Genomic DNA, 22363 nt, shown 5'->3' on the forward strand with positions numbered 1-22363 from the left:
TCCCAAGGACACAAAACAAAACGAATTCTGCACACTACTTTGAGTAACTTTAGTAATGTGACGAAATAACTCTTAATAGTACTGCCCGCGCAGGAAATCGAACGTCCACTTGGAAGGACTCGTGAAAGTATTGGTGTCCTAACTGCGCCCCACATCCGATTCGACGCCACCTCGCCCAAAACTGCAAGCTTCCAGACAAATGTCAGTAAACATTGGCACTTTTTGTTTCTCGCGTCACCAGGTGCTTCTTGGTCTCGTCCATGTAGCCCCGTCATGTCAATTCCAGGCTTGGGCCAGATCCCGGTGCAGGTAGTATTTCACCACGCCGCAAATCACTTAGAATTGCCATCAGCCTTCCGCGCGACACATGACTGACGAGCCAGCTTCCTTAGACCGTCCACTCCTCGACCCGCATCATCGTCCTCAAACCATCCTGGGAATGGCGTTTCGAAGTACCTGCAGGCCGCAAAATCACTGTCAAAGCCCTCTCTGGCACCGCTGAAAAGGATGGCGTTGAGCTTGCTCTTCGGAATGCCTACTCCTTCAGTGCAATAAAATCCAAGATTCTGACATGGCACGGATGCGAGCTCGAAGTCGATGGACGGACTGACGACGAGTTCGTAGCGGAATATGCTTCGCCCGCGGCGAACCCCGCGAATGCACATGTGAATCTCCACGCCAGACTGAATGAGATGCGGACTGCGGCTGTGTACGAGCGGAGAGAAGGCCCGAGGGTGCTGATTGCTGGCCCGCCGACGACGGGGAAAACTACGCTCGTGAGGACGCTCGCGAGCTATGCGACGCGGCAAGGGTTCGAGCCAATTGTCGTGAATGCCGACCCCAAGGAAGGCATGCTGAGTCTGCCAGGGACGCTGAGCGCCAGCGTCTTCGCAACGGCGATGGACCCTGAGGCTGTTGATGGATGGGGTACCACGCCGACGAGCGGGCCGAGCACTGTTCCTGTCAAATTGCCGCTGGTGTACTACTACGGGAGAAATTTACCGGATGACGACCCCGAATTCTATAGAGAGTTGACGAGCAAGATTGCCGGCACTGTGAGTGGGCGGCTAAGTGAGGACGAAGCTGTCCGAAGCTCCGGTGTGATTGTGGACTCGATGGGCGTCAGTGAGAAGAGTAAAATTGGAGAAGACTTGCTCGCTCATATTGTCGACGAGTTATCTAGTAAGTCGTCGCTTCGTCCGACTTGGACGCCATGGCCTGGGGAAACTAACGGCGCCAGTCAACATCATCGTGGTCCTGGGCTCCAACAGAATGACAGCCGAGCTCTCGAAACGCTTTTCTACCGAGAGGACTTCCCTCGGCGAACCGATTCAAATCGTTGGGCTCGATCGCTCAGAAGGCGTGGTTGAGCGGGATGAAGGTTTTTTGGAGTATTCGAGAGAACAGGCTATTAAGGAGTATTTCTTCGGGGACGCCAGGAGAGCGTTGAGTCCGCAGATTCAACAGACTGATTTTGATGCGCTCGTTATTTATAAAGCTTCTGACTGTGAGTTTCTCCCTTGTATCCTTCATGCTATGTTGCATCATGGCTTTGGGTTTGTCTTTTACAGTCTGCGTTTGTGGACATCACTATGCCAAAGGCGACTCAAGTGCCATGGACACTCCACAGCGAGAAGGGAGCACATGTTTACGATTGCTAACTGTTCACAGACTCAGCGTACGAAAAAGCAACACTGTCCCGCGATGAGCCTTCATCGGTCATGCAGCACTGGACCCTTGCCGTCATGCACGCTTCGCCCAAGGACCCCCCCGAGGTGGTAAGGGCTGCGGCAGTGATGGGATTTGTCTATGTTTCTGATGTCGACGAGGACAGAAGGAAGATTAAGTTGTTGGCGCCGGTGGGTGGTAGGCTGGGCGATAGGCCGTTGATTTTGGGGAGTTGGCCGGAGCCGTATATCAATCTTTTGGGATAACCAGCTGGTTCGTTTATGTTGGAGTTTGGGACGCAAGTGCGGTTGTCATTGGATTTTGCAGGAGGCAGGTTGCCCTGACATGGGGCCAGCGTAGCATGCTAAAAACAGTGCTAGAATAACACATACCTTGGCGATGAATAGATATGCATGTATCTTGCAAGTTCAGAGGACGCACATGCCCAACATATATCATAAACGCACCATATGAAACAAGATCTGATTTTCAGATCTTAAAGCCATCGTTTGAACCCAATAGGTTGCCAGTCTAGCACAAACCAGCCTGCATTTTCATAGGCAGCCATATGGCATCGTCGCACACAAGGTTTGTCTTGAGGGTTTGTTGTGTGTTCTCATCACTTGACTCGGATAAGACGCGATGCGGGCGCATTTCTCGGCACCCAATCTGATTGGCTACCAACTCGCATGAGATGCCGTGTGACGCAAGCAACTACGGATTAAGCAGGTGTCCATGACAGTTTATTAGCACGACATGGTAAATTATTCATGATCTCTCAAAGCCTAAATGACATGATTCCTTTCCCATTTGTTGTGCCTGCAGATGCGGCTCCAGATGCGGCTCCAGACGGTGGGACCTGGCCAAGTCCAGGCTGCTTGACTCAGCGTGAGTCTGGTCCGGTACTCTGTACATTGGCAACAGAGATCGAAGGGCTGGGTTATGCTTAAAATGCTAGTGCGAACGTGGTGTTTGGCGGGGGGGTCAATGAGGGGCAATGCCGCGGGGAAATCAGATTGATCTATCGAGTAACGGCTGTTGGATAAGGTCAACGGCGGTCCTGTGAGGCAAAGCCGCGCAACCACAGTTGCCAATTTCAAGCTTTAGTGGCCATGCCCAGGGCTTGGCCTACGCTTGGATGTGGATGGCCATTCAACCGCGGCGGATGGAGGCAATGCTCCGGCCGCTGAGCGTTGGCGCAATATGAGAATACGTAAGGATTACGATTGTCTGGACTCTGGACTCTGGACGCCACAAGTGCCAAGACACGCTGTGCCAAGCGCTGGGTGGACGAGGACGAATGATGGGCATGGCATCTTGAACGAGGCGAGGGGCACACGACAAATCGGCTAGCACTGCATACAATTTGGTTGGCCGATCTTGGCAGAGTCGATTGGGCCACGCGGAGGACGGGGAGAAAGGCGTCAACTGGGTCATGGGACCATGTTGTTTGAGAGGTGCTTACTCCGCAGAGTGGCACTTCGATTCCAGGTGAGCAGATTGTGTCCTAGCTTGCCAGACAGACTCCCAAAGACGTTCACCTCGACAGTGTGTGTCACACGGTCAAGACCTGCACAAAGGTATCGGACATCAAGGGTTATTGACACAACAACAAACGAAGGTATCACGAGAGCCCAGAGTCGAACCTTAGCGAGGGCTTCCTCAGGCCTCTTGGAAATCCAAGGACCTATGATATCTCAAAGTCGAATATTAAATTGATATTTCAACACACGTTCCAGGCCCAGCTACCCTGCCTGCCCTTGCCACAGTGTGTCAGGATAACGACGCTGAAGAACTTGGAAACAGTGCCGAGGACCGCCAGCACCGCCACGGAAGAAACCTGTCGCTGATTGGCGAAATTGGAGGCACTAGAAGTTTGATCTACATGTGGGTGTGTCGTGGGACACTGCAAGGACAACTGTTGTGTAATCGTTCAGATCGTGCCGTTTGATCGCGGATTAGAGACATGCTGGAGTGGTTCGATACCATATCTTGAGACAGAATTCGATATCTCTCCGGTATAGATGATGCATTTCAGAGACGGTATGCCGCATATTTCGTCTGGTCGAAGACGAAGTATCCCCTTCTCTCAGGCTGACACAGCCACCTTCGAGCAAGGTTGCCGGTGGCCACCCTTTACAAACCAGCACCGCCATCACACCAAACCTAATCTCGACAATCCTTGTCCCAAATGCTATCGTACGCAACGGTTTTCACAAGCTGAAGGACGAAACAAATGACAAGCCAAGTCGAGTTTAGGCCTTGAGCTTCAACAGTAGTGATGGAGACCATGGCACTTTCTACGAACGGAAGGCGCCAGTGGGCCAGTTCTTTCCCCTCCCGCAACAATCTCATTTGCTCCTTCTCTCCGCCGTTATCATCGTCACCACTGCCGGTCATGCTTAAGACAAGCAAGCCACTTCCTGGCACATCTGGGCCATTTGCCCAGCTTCAACCCCCCAGGTTGCTCATGCTTGTGACCAGGGTGGATTCATCCCCTGCTGCCAAGTGTCGTGTCTTTCGTTCGCTGTCGTTTTGGTTTCTTCTTCTTTTTCTTCTTCTTTTCTTCCATCGCCATCCTTGGGCCTTCATTATTTTAGTCCCTAGTTATATCTATCACACATCCGGCTCGCCTCTGTGTGGAAGTCGACTTCAGCGCCAGCATCCCACTGACCGTAAACTCTTTGTCCTCTTCGACTTTTCGACCTCACAGGCTCTTTTACTCCCCCCCTCATCCCAGCATCCCTTGTTTGCTAAGTCTGCTCAGAGCAGCTTGATATACACGTTCGATGGGAGAACCTCTTGTTGTCAGTACGAATGGTGCAGAACAGGCCAACTCCTCTTCGGACTCGGAGGCCCTTGCCGGTCCCGACGACCAGCCACCTATAGCGGAGCCCCCTGATATTCCCTATACAAGTGAAAAGCCAAATTGCCATCATACGCATTCTGCCCAGCACGTCGCTGAACTGCTCGCTACCGACCAAGATCATGGACTGAGCGACGAAGAGGCGGCCGCCCGGCTAGTCCGGGACGGTCCCAATGCTATCAAAGGAGCCAAGGGTCTCTCCATTGGAGAAATCTTTTTGCAGCAAGTTGCCAATGCTCTAACTGTTGTCCTCATTGCTGTCGCCGCAATATCCTACATTATTAGCGACTATGTCGAGGGCAGCGTTGTAGTTGCTGTAATTGTGCTCAATATTGTAGTTGGGTAAGAATGACTCGTCACTACTTTGGCCTTCTGTCTAGCAACACAGCGCTGGCGGATCAAAGTTTGGCTCTTCTCTTTCTCACTGACACGGCCCAGGTTGATTCAAGACTACCGTGCGGAGCAGACCATCCAGTCTCTCTACGCGCTGTCTACACCCAAATGCAAGGTTATCCGGGATGGCCACAGCGACACCGTTAAAGCCGAAACACTTGTCAAAGGCGACTTGGTCTCTCTTGCAACTGGTGATGTAGTGCCCGCAGATTTGCGCCTGGTTCAGGGCATCAACTTGTCAACCGACGAGGCACACCTGACTGGCGAGTCTATAGCTATTAGCAAAAAGCCCGAAGCGGTCTTTACTGAATTTGACATGCCTGTTGGTGACCGCATCAATTTGGCCTTCAGTGGTAGCTCCGTCACACGTGGTCGTGCCACCGGCATTGTCATATCGACCGGAATGGACACAGAAGTTGGCCAGATCGCCGAGCTCTTGCGCAAGAAAAAGAAGGAGGCCAAGGGCAGTAATGCTGTGGCCAAGGCCCTTTACTCGTTCTACCAAACTGTTCGTAGTATCTTAGGTCTTGAGGGAACTCCCTTGCAAGTGACTCTTAGCAAGTTTGCCCTGCTTCTTTTCGGTTTAGCCATTCTTCTTGCCGTCGTTGTCTTCTCCGTCAATCTATGGGAAATTGACGATGATGTCCTTCTCTATGGTATCTGCGTCGGTGTTGCGGTCATCCCTGAATCTCTTCTCGCTGTGCTGACGGTGACAATGGCGGTTGCTACAAAAGCAATGGTCAAAGGTCATGTCATTGTGCGCCAAATGCCATCCCTCGAGGCAGTAGGTGGCGTAACCAATATTTGCTCCGACAAGACGGGGACGCTTACCCAAGGCCGCATGATTGCCCGTAAGGTGTGGCTTCGTGATGGCCTCACTGGTACGGTTGATGGCACATCCGATCCTTACGACCCAAGCAGTGGGACCGTGTCGTGGTCTGGTTCTCTCGTCGGAACTTGCATCAACCCGTTCCTCAATACTCTTGTTCTGTGCAATAATGCCACCGTCTCGGATGGAAAAAAGGAGCCAGAAACCGATTCCAGCAGCGTTACGACGGCCTTGGAGCCAGCAGACTGGAAAGCTATGGGCGAGCCCACAGAAATAGCGCTAAAGGTGTTTGCCATGCGATTTGGAAAGACGACTGGGAGCGATCTCCTGACAGCTGAGCATCCGTTCGACTCCTCGTGCAAACTCATGAGTGTTGTTTACGGTAATGGCTTGGAACGGCAACGCCACGTATATACCAAGGGCGCGTTCGAAGTTCTTCTTCCAATTTTAGCCGAGGATGATGAAATGAAAAAGGCCATTCGTGCCAAGGCTGAAGAATTTGCTGGAGAAGGTCTTCGAGTGCTGTGCATCGCGGATAAGCTCATGGAAGGAGGGGCTGAGGATTTCCAAGATCGTGCCAAGGTCGAGTGCGATCTACGTTTCCTCGGACTCGCTGGACTTTATGATCCGCCTAGGTCTGAAACCGCTGGAGCTGTCAAACAATGTCGCGAAGCTGGAGTCACTGTTCACATGGTCACGGGTGACCATATCAAGACCGCTACCACCATCGCCTACGAAGTCGGCATCCTGCCCAAAGACATGCCACTGCGCCCAAACACAGTCATGTCTGCTGCTGAACTTGGCAGCATGACTGATGAGCAAATCGACGCACTCGACTCCCTTCCTCTGGTAATTGCTAGGTGCAGTCCCTTGACCAAGGTCAGAGTGATTCAGGCTCTTCATCGTCGAAGGGCATTCTGCATCATGACTGGGGATGGTGTCAATGATTCGCCGGCTTTAAAGCAGGCAGACGTTGGCATTGCTATGGGTGATCGTGGAAGTGACGTTGCCAAGGAGGCCTCTGATATGGTTCTCACGGACGATAACTTTGCTTCTATCGTTACTGGTATCAAGGAAGGTCGAAGACTGTCTGATAATATTCAAAAGGTATGCCCAGCTTAGCACCACTTGTCGAATCGTTCCGCTAACATACATGATGTCTAGTTCTTGCTGCATCTGCTTACGTCCAATCTGGCTCAAGTTATTTTGCTTTTGATAGGCTTGGCGTTTAAAGACAATGAAGGAGTTTCCGTGTTCCCACTGTCTCCCCTAGAGATTCTGTGGGCAAATCTCGTCACATCCTCTCCTTTAGCTCTTGGTCTTGGCCTGGAGGAAGCTCAGCCGGATATTTTGCAACGACCACCTCGAAGCCTCCACTCTGGAGTCTTTACGTTGGATCTCGTGCGCGACCAGCTCATGTACGGCACTTTCATGGGTTCGTTATGCCTAGCGGCATTCATGTTGGTAGCGTATGCAGCATCAGGAAAGGGTTTCCATAACCTTACTCATGGATGCAATGACGGTACGGGCGGAATCTGCTCCGCAATTTTCCGCGCCAGGGCCGCGACATTCGCAACGTTGAGTTTCTTGCTTCTTGTTACCGCATGGGAAGTGAAGCATTTCCATCGGAGTTTGTTCAATATGGACAAGCGATGGTCTGGCCCATTTTCGGTATTCAAGACTGTGTATCACAACACATTCTTGTTTTGGTCGGTTGTGGCCGGTTTTCTGGCGACATTCCCAGTTATCTACATTCCATATGTCAACACTACCGTGTTCAAGCACACTGGCCTTACGTGGGAGTGGGCTGTGGTAGCGGGATGCGTTGTCACGTATATTGGGCTCGTGGAATCGTGGAAGGCTGTCAAACGAAGATTTGGGCTCGGGATTACGAGGCATCCATCAATTCCGGGACAAGTCTAACGTTGGGGCGCTCATCTGAAGAGGTGGGTGGCATGTGATGGCGGCGGGGACAGGTTTTTGAATATAGTTATGATCATGTCTAGCTTACAGCATAATTAGTATCCTCTCAATGTCAAGAATTTCCTGTCACTTGATGGATATCTCAGACGACCCGACGAGCTGTGTGGTCAATGAATCCTCCCTCGGCTAACATGAGCTCTGGACCAAATAAACTTTGACTATTGTAGAGCCCATAGCTCAATACGATGTAAACCAAAAAAAAAAAAAAATCAATAAAAAACGAGCAAGCGGACGTAAGGAGACTTGAGGTTTCAGTTCGAGGCCCTGTCTGTAGGGTAGCTCGAGGTATTCTGTTCAGTCTGGTGGCATGTGTCGCCGGGCAGGACTCGCACATGAGCGGAATCAACTGATTTCTCGTAGATATTTCATAGGCTAAGAACCTTGTGTGACAGTTTGTCTGCGTTCTCCAAAGTGCTAACTTACAAGACCATGAGGTAGTTGGAGGCTGCTTCCCCCTGGCCAGCCAGTTGAGCCATGAATTGCAGTTTTGTTTTCTAGGTATTCTCATGATTGCGTAGTTTATTTGATTTGTTATAAAGAGAAGGTATTAGCCGATTCCAGAAAAAAGCTCCCGAAAAAAAGACAACCGTAATTGGTAGATGGTCCGCCCCGTGGCTTTAAAAGGTCATGTACTCGAGCATCAGCAGTCACCAATTTACTATGACACTACAATACATGGGACACTCAAATTAGCACTAGGTGGGAGAGCTTCACCTACCAGGTTTTATTCAAGAGTTTATTGAAATTCTACAGCTCCCTGTGCGGGGTATCTTTCATAGTGTGAGGATGGATATGTGCGAATTGGCAAGAAAATAGAGGGATACCAAAGGTCCTAATCCCACGGGGTCGTAATCGTCAATGGGCTCACTGAGCACTGGGTGATTAGCCGTGACAAGGGCAGGTTAACCGGGCCTGGAATGTGTGTTCAAATATCAATATAATAATTGACTTTAAATCAAAGGTCCTTGGTTTTCCACGAGGCCTCGAGGGACCGGAGGTCTCTATGTATGGAAGTCGGTGAGGGCTAGTGCCTGAGGCAGCCCTCGCTGAAGGTCGACGGTCCGTTTCCGGACTCTCGTGATACCTCTGTCCAGGACTCCTGGCCCCTTTGCCGTCCAGTGTGACATTGGCACTCATGTTGGCGGGCGGAGAATCACTCTGACGAATGCGACAAAGCTCAACTTGCCATGGACTCTTTTTTCCAAGAGGCGAGATTGCGATGCTGCCCGACTCCCTCCGCTCCTCGCTTCAGGACAATCCGGCTCACGGGCTCATGGACCTTGATGGCCACCCTCCTCGCGGTGTCATCGACCTTGATGGACTGCCATCGCCAACAGCGTCGTCTCCCCAGGCCGTCATGGCGACAAATGTCTCAAGCGTGAATGGGTGAATGGGGCCGGGATCAACGACGCATGGCAATCTGTTTTGAGGCGACGATATAAGGGCGGCGAGACCCCACGTCGACGGGTGTTTGAATTTGATTCTGTGTTTTCGCCTCCCCTCTGCGCCTGGCCGACAGTGCGTGTTCAAGGAGTGGTGAAGAGTTTTGAAAAAAAAAAAAAAGAAGAAGAAGCCTTGAAGCGCACCTCACTTTGTCGACTACCGTCTGACCTGGCTTGACCTGGGGCATACGGCCGTTTTACTACGGCAGCTCGACGCAAGAAGGAAGGTACTCGCAGTCTTGTTCCATTTGTTGACCGGAACCAACACACAGATGGCGCCCTCTCGATGCCAAAAAAAAAAGGTCTTTGGCTTTGTTTTGTGCCTCGTATCTGCCCTCAGCGGCTCGACTTGCTCCTCACAGACAGATCGCCGGCTCTCCTCTCGCATGGGCCTCTTTGGCGTTTTCCTCTCTGCAGCTACACAGTTGAGTCTGGTGCATCTTTGTTCCCTTCATACTATTGACCTTTTTTTACTCCTCCCCCCTTTGTCAGCCCGCCTTTGCGCCCTTTGTTGCCTCGCCAGTGCGAGCGCCCTCGGCATCGCCTCCTGCGGCAAAGCACCAATATCATCCATGGCTCACGTTGCTTGCCTCGGCATTTTTGCCTCGATTGACTCTCTTCCCCGCCGAGTCGGTGGTATGCAGCCCCCAGCCGGGCATATCCCTTTCAATTTTTTGACACATCACTTGCGCCCGCCAGGGACAATAGCATGGAATCCTCAGCCTCGTGGGTTTGATAACAGCTGCCAAACACCCATGGCTTTGGGTCACAGGTTCTGTCCCGCCCTTCAGCTGTTGGGGGCGGGCTTTGCGTGGGATCGGACCAAGGCGGCCAACATGATCGGACGCATCTTGCGGTCTTTTTCTGCCTATCAGTGACGGGCGGCTAGGCACGTCCTCCTTTGTCATTTGCCTCGATCTCTGCTTCTGCTGTCCACGCGGTGCGTAATCATGGCTTCGCCACTGGTGGATTGCTCATGCTCATGCTCATGCTCATGCGGCCCGTCGGCTTAGTGTTGCTACTCTGGGTCAAGTGAGTCTCGGCTGGACTTTCCCCATTGCTCCAAGAGTCCAAGCTGAGTTGGCCATGTCTTTTTTGGCGTCTTTTGTTTTTCCTTGTTGGTTCCCATCGCCAGAGATCAACTGACGATCTTGCTGGGCAATCGTCCATGGTGGCGCGCTCGTCCACGTTGTCGCCACTGCCGAGAGCTACACGTCTACGTGTTTAGAGGCAAAATATCAATATGCCGTGACGTCAAGCGCGTCTCGTGGCCTTCAGACCCGGATCTTGTCCGGGATAGGCTACTGGTGCCTGGAAGCTACATGGAAGCTGGTGGCCACCAAGACTCATCCGGCTTCTGTCGGATCTGTCTGCCCGTCCGAGAGACGAGAGGCAAGCCATGTTCGCTGTTGTGTTCCCAGCTGCCGCGGCTGCCGTGAGAAATACTGGCCCGGCGCCAAACCATGATGCTCTCCTCGGAGCATGGCTGTTGAGGGACACGCACGTTTCCTGTTGTTTTTGCGTTGCGGACACAGGGGACATGTCACATGCCGAATCTTGCCCTTGCGTCACTTTGATGGCCTCGCATGGTTATTAATGTATGAAAATATCATACTACTATCATCAGATAACCATTTCCCCGTATGACATGTTCCATCTTCCCACAAGCCATCCCCATCTGGCAACCCGGTCTCGCAAGAAGAGCATCTCCCACACCAGCCAATCATGCCCTTTCCAAACCCTACATGACGCTGATGGTCCATGGTTAAGCGGGGAAAAGGCGACAGCTACCCTTGTCGGGCTGTTCAGCACTTTCAAGTCTCGACAGCTTCCAACCTACGACAAGTGTTTGCAAGCAGGATATTGTACTTGGATGGAACGTGGTCGGTGCCTCCCCGTACTCCGTACAGGAAAAATAATCCCCGCACGCTTGCAGCTGAGGGAGCATCAGACCAGCCATGACCCGATATTGCAGCAGGTAGCATTTCTGGTTCGGTGAGCTGCACCCTCACTCAACCTTGCCAGAGTGGGGGGTTGAAGCAGCCGTAGTCTCCCGTCGCGAGATGTCTCCAACTTGTACGGAGTAGTTCGTAGCTTGGCGCATATGCTCCGTGCGGGAAAGGGTTGGCAAGGCCGGGAAGGGGGGGAAGGGGAAGGATCAAGAAGGAGAAGAAGAAGGAAAAAAAGTATAAGTAGAGGCTTCAGGATCCGACAAGATGCAGGTCTTTCTCCCCCTTCTTCTGTATCAGTAAACAACCAATACAAAAACTTCAGTATCACAACTACAATCCATCTTCTCAACGAGAAACCACCACTTTTTGAAATCATTTCACAATGGCTCCCTGGTAGGCACTTGACGCATCTCGTCTCGTCCCGGTGTCCTCAACACCAAAACCGTCACTGGCGATGCAAGAGGTCTAACAAGTCTATAGCAACTGCTCCACCTGCTCCTGCTCCGGCTCCTGCGACGGATGCTCCTGCGCCAGCTGCGGCGTAAGTTTTTGCCCTGTCCCCCCGTCCGGCTATTACCCAAACCCGACGCTGACTCTTGTTCCCCCGACGCGCAGCACTAAGTGCCTCCGAGACGAGCCCGCGACCGCGCGCCGCCAACTAGAAGCCCGGCGTGCTCCTGCCCACAAAGCCGACGACGACAAGTGGTGTAGCGAGCTGGATGGGAGGCTCGGGTACATTCCGAGCGCGGGCGTGGGACTGTTAAACTCGGCGCTTTGAGTCCTAGGGGTACACCGTACTACGTACTTGTCAATACACATCTCATTTCGTTGACCCGTGCCATGGCCGCTCTGAGGCGCTTGCTCCGTGATGTCTTGTCTACAGGCCAGCCCAGGCCTCGCTGGTGAAGCCGTGACTTTGAATGGGCGTTTGTGTTTCTCCGCCCGCAGAGATGGAGGGAACTGTCAACTGTGCCGCGTCGTGCCCGGGGGACGGGCCTAGTCGTCTGATGGTGTGCCGCACCTCTGTTTTGTGCTTGTGCCCGTGACGTGGCAGCCGGCGAGGCAGCCGCTGCTGGGGTCACACGGCGCCCGCTGTATGCGGAGTGCGAAAACTGCTGGTCAACTGGTGTGCGTGGCCGGCTTGGGTGGTGAGGTGTCGTCGTGAGGGATTTTTTTTAATCGCGGCAGGGCGATGCGTGGTTGGGCCGCCATGGGCGTTAGTGCTGTCGCATTGTTGGATGTGCACTCTTGGTTGCGATATTGGGGTTTTTTAATGCCCGAATAGTCATGCGTTCAATGTTGGGTTTTGTGGACTTTTATCCCTCGGCTTTGGCGGCTGCTGGCTTGCCGGGTTTCGGTCCGGGCCGCGGAGGTCCGGGTCGAGTAAGATGAGATGGACGCCCGTGCATCCGCTGCTTGGCTTTGATTTTGAAGACTTGTTGAGTTTTGGGACTGGTATACTTGGACAGGAGCAGGCTGCTGATACAAGCTGAAAGGCTGCGTCTGTCAAGGAGGCTGTATAGCACTGCTGCGTCGTTGCAAGTCTTGTAGAAGCCGCTTGCTTGGCAATGACTATCCGTGGACCATGACTGTCATGAGATTTGAGTAGCGTGCCAAGAGCAGATACGACTGGACAAGCGAGTCATGGGGCGCCCAGCACGCACTGCGCTTGTTTAGATACTCTATGCTTCAAGTGCACGAATAGGGGCCAGAGGTGCGTTTAACCCACGCAATCGCTCTTCTCACCATGCCATGTCGAACCAAGACATTGTACAATTCGTTTCGACCAACCTGCCTCATCTGTCGGTGGCATCGTCAGCTGTTGCTTTTTGTGGCAAAGTGTCGGAGAACAAGGTTGTCTTGATCCAGATCGATTTCCTTGTCCGGACCAACCAATAGAGAACCCATGTTGGTCACAAAAAAGGCATCTGCATTGGCGGTGAGGAGGCCAGTGCAAGGAAGCAGATCAGGGGGAGAGGGGGCCCGTCATTCAAGCTGATTCTAGAAATGTCGGCAGTTGCAGATGTATATATAGATCCGGGGTGCTCCCGGTCAAAGTTGCGTGGCGCGAAGATCAGATTCCAGACGTGAGGTCCAAGCCAAGGTACCCAAGGCCAGACCATTACAAGGAGTTTGGCAACGCCGATCATCACATGTAAAGTGTAACAAAACGATGGCAGGAACAAAGACTCCGGCGGCTGGGATGAGGCAATTGTGGACAAGGAGAAGAACTAAACCTCCAGGAGACCAAAGATAGGCAGACATGACGTATGCTGACGAGAATCTCCTTGTCCATGCCAACATTTCTAGTCCCTCCTAACTCGAACAGGACCCAAAATCCGATACTGATGGCCATTGATGGGCGGCGTAAATACATGTCAAATAACACTTGACAGCTGCAGGCTTCCCAATGCCTCCTTTGCTTGCCGTTGCCTGGAGGCCAGGTGGCTGCATGCGGGCCATCACAAAGCATGGCTGCTTCGAACAAGCTTGCTCCATTGAGCAAAGCTATTTTGCCGCTGCGGCCGAGATAATTGGAACAGAACTCGTTATTAAAAAGTAGGTGCATTATGAGATCCTAGATGGGCTTGCTTGCTTGCTTGCTTGCCATGACATGCCGATGCCTACTGGTGGAAAAAATGAGCAAAGAATAAGGGGCCTTGGGGAACCTGACATGGCCAAAGTTGCACAGGCCGGGACTGACTTGGATAACATATTGTCAGAGTACAATGCAATCCTGGCCAAGCAAAAATATCTAGCGGCAGACACCATTTCCCTGGCAGACTCGTTTCATCTGCCCAACGCGAAGGCGATGAAGGCGTTTGGTTACCACTTGACGTTTGAAAAGTATTCCAACGTAGACGAGTGGCTCGCGGGCCTCGAGAACAGGGAGACTTGGATCCGGGCTACGGCAGAAGCTTCAGGAAAACCGAATTGAGAGGTGTCAAGAGCTGGAATACGGTCAATGCCCAGCCAGGAATCAGCCCGTAGGCATGTCAATGCTATTTGAATCAAAAACGTACGCCATTGTGGGGGTTTTGACAGGTGATGCCGCTTGGTTATATCACGCGCGCCGCAGTGTCCCGGTCGTGGGGTTTTATTAAATACAACATGGAAGGAAAAAAGAAACAGTCTTGCAATACATTCAAGTAATGTCAATTGGATCGAAGGCGGTTGAGCGAAGCCCCGATACATGTAACATGCATATTCAATTATGCGGGTCACGACTCCTGACTCCTGACAGGGACAATATTCGCCCGACGCGTCACAACAGTCACGTACATGAGCTGAGTGCCAATGATACACAACCGACTCCCTCATACTAACCCTCACAATGCAGCAACACCTCCGCCATGCCAGCCTCGGCGATTCCACACAATCTCCATGATCAGCTGCATCCTACGCCGCCACGTGAGCTTGGCTCCGATCAGTCGCAGTCACACAGCTCCGGGTCCAACCCATCTGACTCGCAATCGCTGCAAAGAGCTCTTGCCGGCGACGACAATGCTCTGGTTCCAATCCACTACCCAGCTCTAAAAGAGGCATTCCTAACATCCCTTGAAGAACAGCAGGATGTTATCGAGGCAACAGCTCGGCACTGCCTAGGCGTCCGGAATTGTCACCTGGGCGCGCGGGAGGTCTGGCAATCTGGCTCCTTCAACGTCGTCCTTCCAATCCATATTGCAGCCGGCTGGTCTGTCTTCATGCGTATCCCATTCCCGTACCGCCTTGGCGAAGACCGGTGCCCGGGCAACGTTGAAGAAAAGCTCCGGACCGAGATTGCCACCTATATCTGGCTGCGTCAAAATTGTCCCGATATCCCAATCCCCGAATTGCACGCCTTTGGGCTGCCAGACGGGTCAGCGGTAAAACAATGAAGCCCAATCATAGCCTGGCTAACCAGTTACGCTCCTGTCCTCCGGGACTAACAATTGATAGTTTTCACATCCCCTCCGCACACCCCTCTGGGAACGAACCTGGTGGGCGTTTAAACGATTTGCTTGCTTGCTACTCGGGCGCCCGGTGCCTGTCCATCATGTCAAACGGAAAACTCGCCACTCAATCAATCCTGGCTTTTTGATTATAAGCCGAGCGCGCGGCGAAAAACTAGCCTGGTCGTGGCTAGATCGCTTCCAAGACAAGGCGTACCGAGACCGCTTCTTCCGCAGCCTTGCTCGTATATCACTCTCGCTAAATTCGGTTCCCTTGGCGCGCATCGGATCGTTGAAGCTTCAGCCGGACGCGTCTATCGCCTTGTCCAACCGGCCGCTTAGCCTCTATTTTCAGATGCTGGAGAACGAGGGCATTCCGACCGGCATCCCGCGCCATCGTACATACGCCCAAGTGGAATCGTACCTCTCGGATCTTCTCTCCAGGATAATAAAATTCGTCATCAGCCCAACGCAGTCCATGATCAAGAGGATGGCGAGAGACAACTCGCTGCGCTTACCGCCCTGCGCGCCATCATGCACCACTTCATCCGTCCAGAGCATCGCGATGGACCATTCTTCCTTCACCTGACAGATTTACACCAGCAAAACATCTTTGTTGACCAAGATTGGAATATTGAGACAATTATCGATCTTGAGTGGGCGCATACCGCGCCATTGGAAATGCAGCTTCCCCCATACTGGCTCTCGTCAAGGGTATCAGTCGACAGTTTCGACGACCAGGCTGCCATTACCGACTATGAGGCCGTACTGGAAGAATACTGGGCAATTTACGAAGCCGAGGAGAGGAAGCGCAACGATACCGTCGTCCAGGTCCCACTTCAGCGTGACATGTGGGCAAGAGGGAGCTTTTGGTACTTTCACGCCGTCGGCATACCAAAGGGCATGTACACGTTGTTCAATAGGCACATCCAGCCGCTATTTAACAAGGAGCATCCTGATAAGCAAATATTCGATACTGTCTTTTATTGTATTGGGGATTTGGCGCGCAGGGTTTGATAGACAAGAAGCTTGGAGATAAGAAAGAGTACCTGGCCAGCGTGAGAGAGGCGTTTGCGGAAGACTCGTGAAAAAGACGAACGGAAGTCTACTTTGATCTGGCCAGGCCCTACCTTGGCCCATTACGTCGTGAGCTGAAGGCTAGGTGTGATGGGGCTGCGGATTCTGGCCTTGAAAATATAAGGATATCTGTTGCTATGTATATGTATATTATTTTGTATCATGCTTGTATCATCATTTGCCATCAGAGGGAAACAACAATCAAATCAATTAATATTCATATTATTTAATAGGATGCCCGTATGTATATACAATCCCACTAGTCTGTATCATCCCATGCGACCAGACACCCGTCATTTCAATGTCAACTGTCCCCTGCTGAAGCAAGCCACTGGAGCTAGCCCTGGCCAGCTCCCCATCTTAATTGAGCTGGGTTATCCACAAGGATCGGCTGCTCGAGATTTTTCCCGTCCCTGCAGGTCGGGAGGCTTTTTTGGCGTCGGTGGCTCCGGAGACTCTCCCGACGCCGAGGCTGTTCTCCTTTTATGCTTGCTTTGACGACAGTCCGCGGCTTTCCTTGTGTGTGTGCTTTTTGTTTCTTTTCTCTTTTTTTTCCCCTTCGCCCTCGATTCAATTGTCAATTCACCCCAAGTTTTCTCTGCGTCTCAAGGCTACTGACTACCCGAAAGGAAGGAACTACCTGGGTAACTGTTACGGGCAACTATGCCCAAGCGCGCTAGTCGGCAATCCAAGCGACCATAATCGTTACCCAATCTGGTTGGTCCACAAAAAAAAGAAAAGCAAAACGACACCATCTTCAACGCGGCTGATCTCACATTTGACATCACAACAGCCACAAACAATCCCCTCGCAAGCACGCCGCGACGGCCGCCTCTGCAACTCAGCGCGCCATGTCTGCTGCCGACTCGCCGGGCAGCCGGCCGGGCCCCGACAAGGCCATTGACGAGGCTGCTGCGGAGCGGAAACAGCAACTTGGCCGACCGGCTCGATCAAGGCTGCCGGGATGGCTGAATCACTTCAACGCCAACGACCTCAAGGTCGCTTTCCGCTGTTGGGTCGCGGTGTGGGTTGCCACGATTCTCATCTTCATCGACCCCGTGCTGCAAAACATCGGCATCGCCACCTTCTTCGGCGCCATCGTCCTGTACATTGTTCCGCCGGCGGGCATTCTGATGGTCTACCTGCTCGCCTCGCTGTCGCTGCTCCTGGGCATGTGCCTGGCTTGGGCTTGGGGCCTCTTGTCCATGAAGGCGGCACTGGCCGTGCGGCCGGACGAGGAGACCCAGGCCCGTCTGCAGTCTCTCCAGCAGCAGGCCGGCATGCTTGCCAATCAGACCGGCCAGCCGCCCGCTGCCATCGTCCAGAAGCTCGTCTACGACGGCTTCATGCTTGACGCCCGCGTGGTCGTCATTTACTTCGTCATGTGTTGCGTCTTCATCTATGCGCTTGCCCGGCTGCGGTATGCCAATGGCAAGATGATTTTGTTGCAGCTGTTCGGCACCATTGTCATTGACATCTTCTTGCTGACCGGCCCGATCCTGACCAGGTTCAATTCCAAGCTCGCCCAGGTGTTTGTGAAACCGGGAGCCATCGGGATTGGCTTGGGGGCAGTGTGTTGCCTCTTCGTTTTCCCCCAGTCGACGTCGTATGTGGTTTTGGGACAAATGGAGCAGTTGATCCGTATGCTCGAGGCGCCCGTGGACTCGACACGGCGGTACTTTGCTGGCGATGAAACGTTGGATGATGCACAATTAAGAGCATCTAAAGGCTCCATCATCAGTCTCTTCAAGGCTATGGAGCCGGGGCTTGCCTTTCTTCCACTGGACCTTTCACGGGGCAGGTGGAACGCCGACGACGTTAAATGTTTACAGCGACGGGTCCGCGACGCCATTGCCGCCGGTGTTTTTCTCTTAGATTTTCACATCACGCGCGTGTCAGCGGCTGCCAGGGCTGAAAGGCTTGGAATGGCTCAGCCGACACCCACTGCACAAGACCCCGACGATGGCAGCGACAAGGAAAAGACTTCGTTCGACACTGGTCTCGTTGACGCCTTGAAAAGCCCGGAGCAAAGCTCCATCCGCCACGGATTGCTAGAGACGCTCAAGGATACGACAGCCGAAATCCTTCAAGTCAACTCGCGGGCTATCAAGGCCGCCGCGGACACAGTTCACATCATAAACACGGGAAGATGGTACCTTGGCACCGCGCGTACGAAGCGGCTCGACGGCCTCAAGGAAGAGCTGGCCGGGCTCCGGGCTGAGCTACAGTCTGTCCGAGAATCGTGTGTTATCAATACTAATGATGCGGTAGTTGGTGCCCATGCTGACTTGTTCGACGAGCAAGGCCAGCTGAAGAATCGAAAGGACACCAACCCTCTGTCTCTCAACGGTATTGTTCTCGCCATGGTGCTCGAGGAGCGCATTGTGGCCACGGCAGCTACTACGGAGGCTATTGTGGACTACATCATGGAGCTTCTTGAACTGCGAACTACAACACGCGTTTGGGCCCCGTCTCAGCTTCGTTACGCGTTTTCTTGGCTATTTAGTGGCCGCGTCGCAGCCCCGGTTGCCGGTGCTTCTACGGTGCCCGCTGAAGACCCCGACGATATTTTAGAACAGGCCGAGGAGACGCACAGGCGGCTGCGTCTTGTTCGCAAAGGCAATGCTGCGCCCAGGAAGCAAAGGGGATTTCTCACGAGAGCGGTGATTGGCACATACAAATGGCTTACCAACCCCGGAGGCATGTACGCTCTGCGCATGGTCATTGTGACCGTTGCGCTGTCCGTTCCGGCTGTGCTCCCGAACACGGCTGGCTTCTTTTACCGCGAGAAGGGTATCTGGGCTGTGATTATGGCACAGACGTGCCTCCTCATGTACATGGCCGACTTTACCTTTTCCCTCGTATCCCGAGGACTGGGCACCATTCTCGGCGGCGCCCTGGCCCTGGCAGCTTGGTATGCAGGCTCGGGCAACGGCATCGGTAACCCATACGGCCTTGGGGCCACCACTGCGGTCGTCTCATTCATCCTCATGTGGTGGCGTCTCTACCTGCCACCAGCGTTCGCCCAAGCCAGCATCATGACTGCCTCAACGTTTGTGCTGATTATCGGATTTAGCTGGGACCAGAATCACGTCACGCAGTACGGACTGCCTGGCGTCGGCTACGTGGCGTTCTGGAGACGCCTCGTCACGGTGCTGGTCGGTCTCGCGGCCGCCCTCATTGTCCAAATCTTCCCCCGGCCTCCCTCGGCGACCCGGTACGTCTGCAAAACGCTTGCCAACACCGTTCGGTCTCTCACCGACCACTATGCCCTGCTCGTATCACAATGGAGCCAGTCAGATCGCGAGGGACAGAACCTCGGTGCCGCGGCCGCAGCTGAGAAAATCACCCTCAAGGTCTCGGAAACGCTTCTGGATCTCACCGACGCTATTAGCCTGCTGAAGGTGGAAATCAGCTCCACGCCGTTTGACCAAAAGGTTTTGTTCACCACGAGGGAGCACTGCAGCAGGATGAATCAATGCCTGGGTAAGCTGCTGGTTCTGTCATCTACATTGCCGAAACGCCTGCAAGATCGTCTCACCAAGACGGTGGGCGTGATTGACGACGGCGTTGTTGGGAATGTCATGTCCGTCTTGACGATTATCGAATCGTCCTTGCGGACAGGTGCGCCACTGCCGGAGAGACTACCAGCGCCACTGGTGCGCAGCTGTTTTGTGACGTGGTATACCCAGCATGAGCGTGCCGAGTTGAATATTGATCTTATTAAGAGCGAGGACTACAGGAGATATTGTGTTGCCGTATCGTGCTACGTGACCTTCCTGTCTACAGTCGACGACCTGGTGGACGCGCTGAAGGAGACTTTGGGAGAGGCTCACGTCATACACCAATGGGAGGAGGCCGTGTAAGCAAAGCTGACTGGGTGTATGATTTCCTGGGACATTGGGCAAGGGGGGACAAAAACTCACATATAAAGAAAAATGGTCACACGGCCAAAATCTGACGTGAACAAATCTCATTAATAATAGTTGAAAATAGCTCATAATATTTCTAATACATTTATCAATCTTGCGTTTCATCATCTATCGGTGTATCCCGGACCCGTCCGCAACATGAACATCCAAAGTGTTATCATGCCAGTCCATTCGGCAACCATCTCAGTCCACATTGCCATAGACTCTCGTCATCCCCATTCCCCAAGGGTACATGAAATGCGTCTCCATGCATGTCATGATACATGTCAGTCCCCGTAACGGCACACTGCATACCGACGTCCACGCCGAACAGGAACTCGTCGCCGGCATAATGCTCCAGCCCCGCGTAGTGCTGGGCACTCTCGTGAACGTGCTGCAGCAGCAGGGGGTCAATGGCGAAGTTGGCCGCGGCGCTCGCGGCCGCGGCGTCAAACACCTCCAGCGGCCCCGTTTGCCACGGCACCGGCGATACAGTCTTGTCCGAGAGGGTGTCGCTGGAATCGTCGTCGGCGCTGCTGCTGGCGGCGCTCGCGCGGACAAGGCTGTGTTTTCGGCCAGGCTGGGGACGGGGCTTGCATATCGACGACGAGGACGAGCCCGGGCTCGAGGAGCTCGACTTGGAGAGGCGCGGCGCCCTCTTGGACCTGCCGCAGCTTGTGTATTCGCAGGCGAGGCCTTTGCAGCGGCATCGATTGCAGGCTTTGTAGCCGTCGCCGTCGCAGCGGGTCTGGAGAGTCGAGCGTCAGGACAATTTTCTCAGCACCGTTGGGCGGGATGCCTGAGTTTGAGGGGGAGGGCAGACGTACCTTTTTCTCGCGGCAGATTTTGCAGGCTTGGATTTTGCTGGACCGGCCGTTGGCGGGGTCGTAGGACCGCGGGACGACGACCTCCTTTGTGTCCGAGTCGTATCTCCACGCGCTGAGCATGGCTGGTGCTGGTGCCGGTGCTGGTGCTGGTTGTTTTCAAGTACTAGTCAAGCAGCGGGTTGTGTTGTGTGCAATTGAGCTCTGGGCAAGGTCAAACAAGAAGGAAATCTTGATAGGAAAGCATCTCCATCGCCCTGGGGAAAGGACGACGAGATGACGATGTAAATATATATACTCTGGCCGATGTGGCGGCCCCCAACTCGCGCCTATCTCCTCGCCTCACTCCGTCTGACGGCCCCTCGCGATCCATCAGCATCCGAATGGGAGGACTGGGGACTCGGTGGGTTCCGCTGGGGGTAGGGGAAAAAAAAAAGAACAAAGAAAGTGGTGCACGCCGTCCTACATGTTGTCAGGATGAGCCACGCGCCGTAGGGCTGGGCTTCTGGTAATGGGAGAAGAAGAGGTGTCAACTGGCGTGTCGACTTGCGCCTAAACGGGCGACATTTGGCGATGACGAGAACGAGAGCGGCGGCACATAGGGGCCCAAACACGGAAGGTGGTGCGGGGCAGCGGCGATCCGGGCCGTGGTTGGCTGGAGCGAGACCCCGAAAAGATGAGAGGCTTACCCAGGGACAGGGGTGTGACTGAGTGGGGCTGTGGGGGCTCGTTCATACAATAACGCCATTGGCTGGCGGGTATTTTGGGACGTGGTGTGGGGTTCTGCGACCAGTCCCGATGGGGAACGGACCGACGGGAAGTGCATGGAGAATGGAGATTGTTGATGTTTGTCATGCTCCGTGCTTCCGCAAGTCGCACGTAGCTGGTCCGTCAAGGGCCAAGGCCAACCGGGAGGCAGTCTTGGTGATCTGGATGAAACCACTCTTGATTTTTCTTTAAGCAGGGCTAAAAAGGCGGACCGCAGCTTGCTGTGACGGCCAGAGCGGGTACTCGGTACGGAGTACTATACGGAGTAGGGACTGATGCAATTGCTGCGCCTTTGAATGCGACCTCGGCTTCAGGCTCCCGCAGTGCCTCGCCGACCGTCGTCCACCGGGGGGGATATTAACGCCGGTTTTCCTGTCCTCCGCACTACTCTGCTCTGCTGTGTTTCTCGTAACCTGCGTGGTGGCTTGCAACTCGCAAGACGGGCGGGCATACATACACTTTAACCTCGACTGTAAGCATCATCACCATCTGTCAGCTGCCAACCTCTACCAGAATTGCATGTACACAATTCATCCCCCTCGAGGGGCAACATGAGCAATACTCTCCTCCTGAAGAAGTTCCGCCCCCATCCTTGTACGAACAGATGTCATCCGAATTGGGAAAACAAACAGAAGTCCCGTGCTTTATTCCCGGCCTCGGGCGTCAAGTTCTATACCATCGGCAATTCTTCGAAACGCGAACGCCGCTACCAACGTCT

The 22363-nt window shown here is 53.5% G+C and overlaps 6 protein-coding genes across 6 annotated transcripts; 5 read left to right on the top strand and 1 right to left on the bottom strand.

The window, feature by feature from the left end:
• Positions 1-273: 273 nt before the first annotated feature.
• Positions 274-1846, top strand: CLP1 (mRNA cleavage and polyadenylation factor CLP1; the record flags this gene model as incomplete). Its single annotated transcript, XM_066130408.1, has 5 exons — positions 274-309; positions 393-1182; positions 1241-1507; positions 1672-1778; positions 1835-1846. 5 exons carry the CDS (start codon positions 274-276, stop codon positions 1844-1846), a joined length of 1212 nt encoding a protein of 403 aa, XP_065986233.1.
• A 2611-nt stretch (positions 1847-4457) lies between these two features.
• Positions 4458-7679, top strand: cta3_2 (Calcium-transporting ATPase 3; the record flags this gene model as incomplete). The annotated part of the gene is made up of 3 exons (XM_014689263.1): positions 4458-4876; positions 4973-6863; positions 6921-7679. The coding sequence occupies 3 exons, from the start codon at positions 4458-4460 to the stop codon at positions 7677-7679; spliced, it is 3069 nt and encodes a 1022-aa protein (XP_014544749.1).
• Positions 7680-13807: 6128 nt separating this feature from the next.
• hpm2 (Glutathione S-transferase hmp2) lies at positions 13808-14071 on the top strand (the record flags this gene model as incomplete). The annotated part of the gene is made up of 1 exon (XM_066130409.1): positions 13808-14071. One exon carries the CDS (start codon positions 13808-13810, stop codon positions 14069-14071), a length of 264 nt encoding a protein of 87 aa, XP_065986215.1.
• A 415-nt stretch (positions 14072-14486) lies between these two features.
• G6M90_00g046230 (uncharacterized protein) lies at positions 14487-16082 on the top strand (the record flags this gene model as incomplete). The annotated part of the gene is made up of 3 exons (XM_066130410.1): positions 14487-14999; positions 15073-15463; positions 15541-16082. The coding sequence occupies 3 exons, from the start codon at positions 14487-14489 to the stop codon at positions 16080-16082; spliced, it is 1446 nt and encodes a 481-aa protein (XP_065986466.1).
• A 911-nt stretch (positions 16083-16993) lies between these two features.
• G6M90_00g046240 (uncharacterized protein) lies at positions 16994-20008 on the top strand (the record flags this gene model as incomplete). The annotated part of the gene is made up of 1 exon (XM_014689265.1): positions 16994-20008. One exon carries the CDS (start codon positions 16994-16996, stop codon positions 20006-20008), a length of 3015 nt encoding a protein of 1004 aa, XP_014544751.1.
• A 223-nt stretch (positions 20009-20231) lies between these two features.
• G6M90_00g046250 (uncharacterized protein) lies at positions 20232-21000 on the bottom strand (the record flags this gene model as incomplete). The annotated part of the gene is made up of 2 exons (XM_014689266.1): positions 20232-20801; positions 20881-21000. 2 exons carry the CDS (start codon positions 20998-21000, stop codon positions 20232-20234), a joined length of 690 nt encoding a protein of 229 aa, XP_014544752.1.
• Positions 21001-22363: the final 1363 nt, after the last annotated feature.

Source organism: Metarhizium brunneum, chromosome 2, assembly GCF_013426205.1.
Source record: "Metarhizium brunneum chromosome 2, complete sequence".
Lineage (NCBI taxonomy): Eukaryota > Fungi > Ascomycota > Sordariomycetes > Hypocreales > Clavicipitaceae > Metarhizium > Metarhizium brunneum.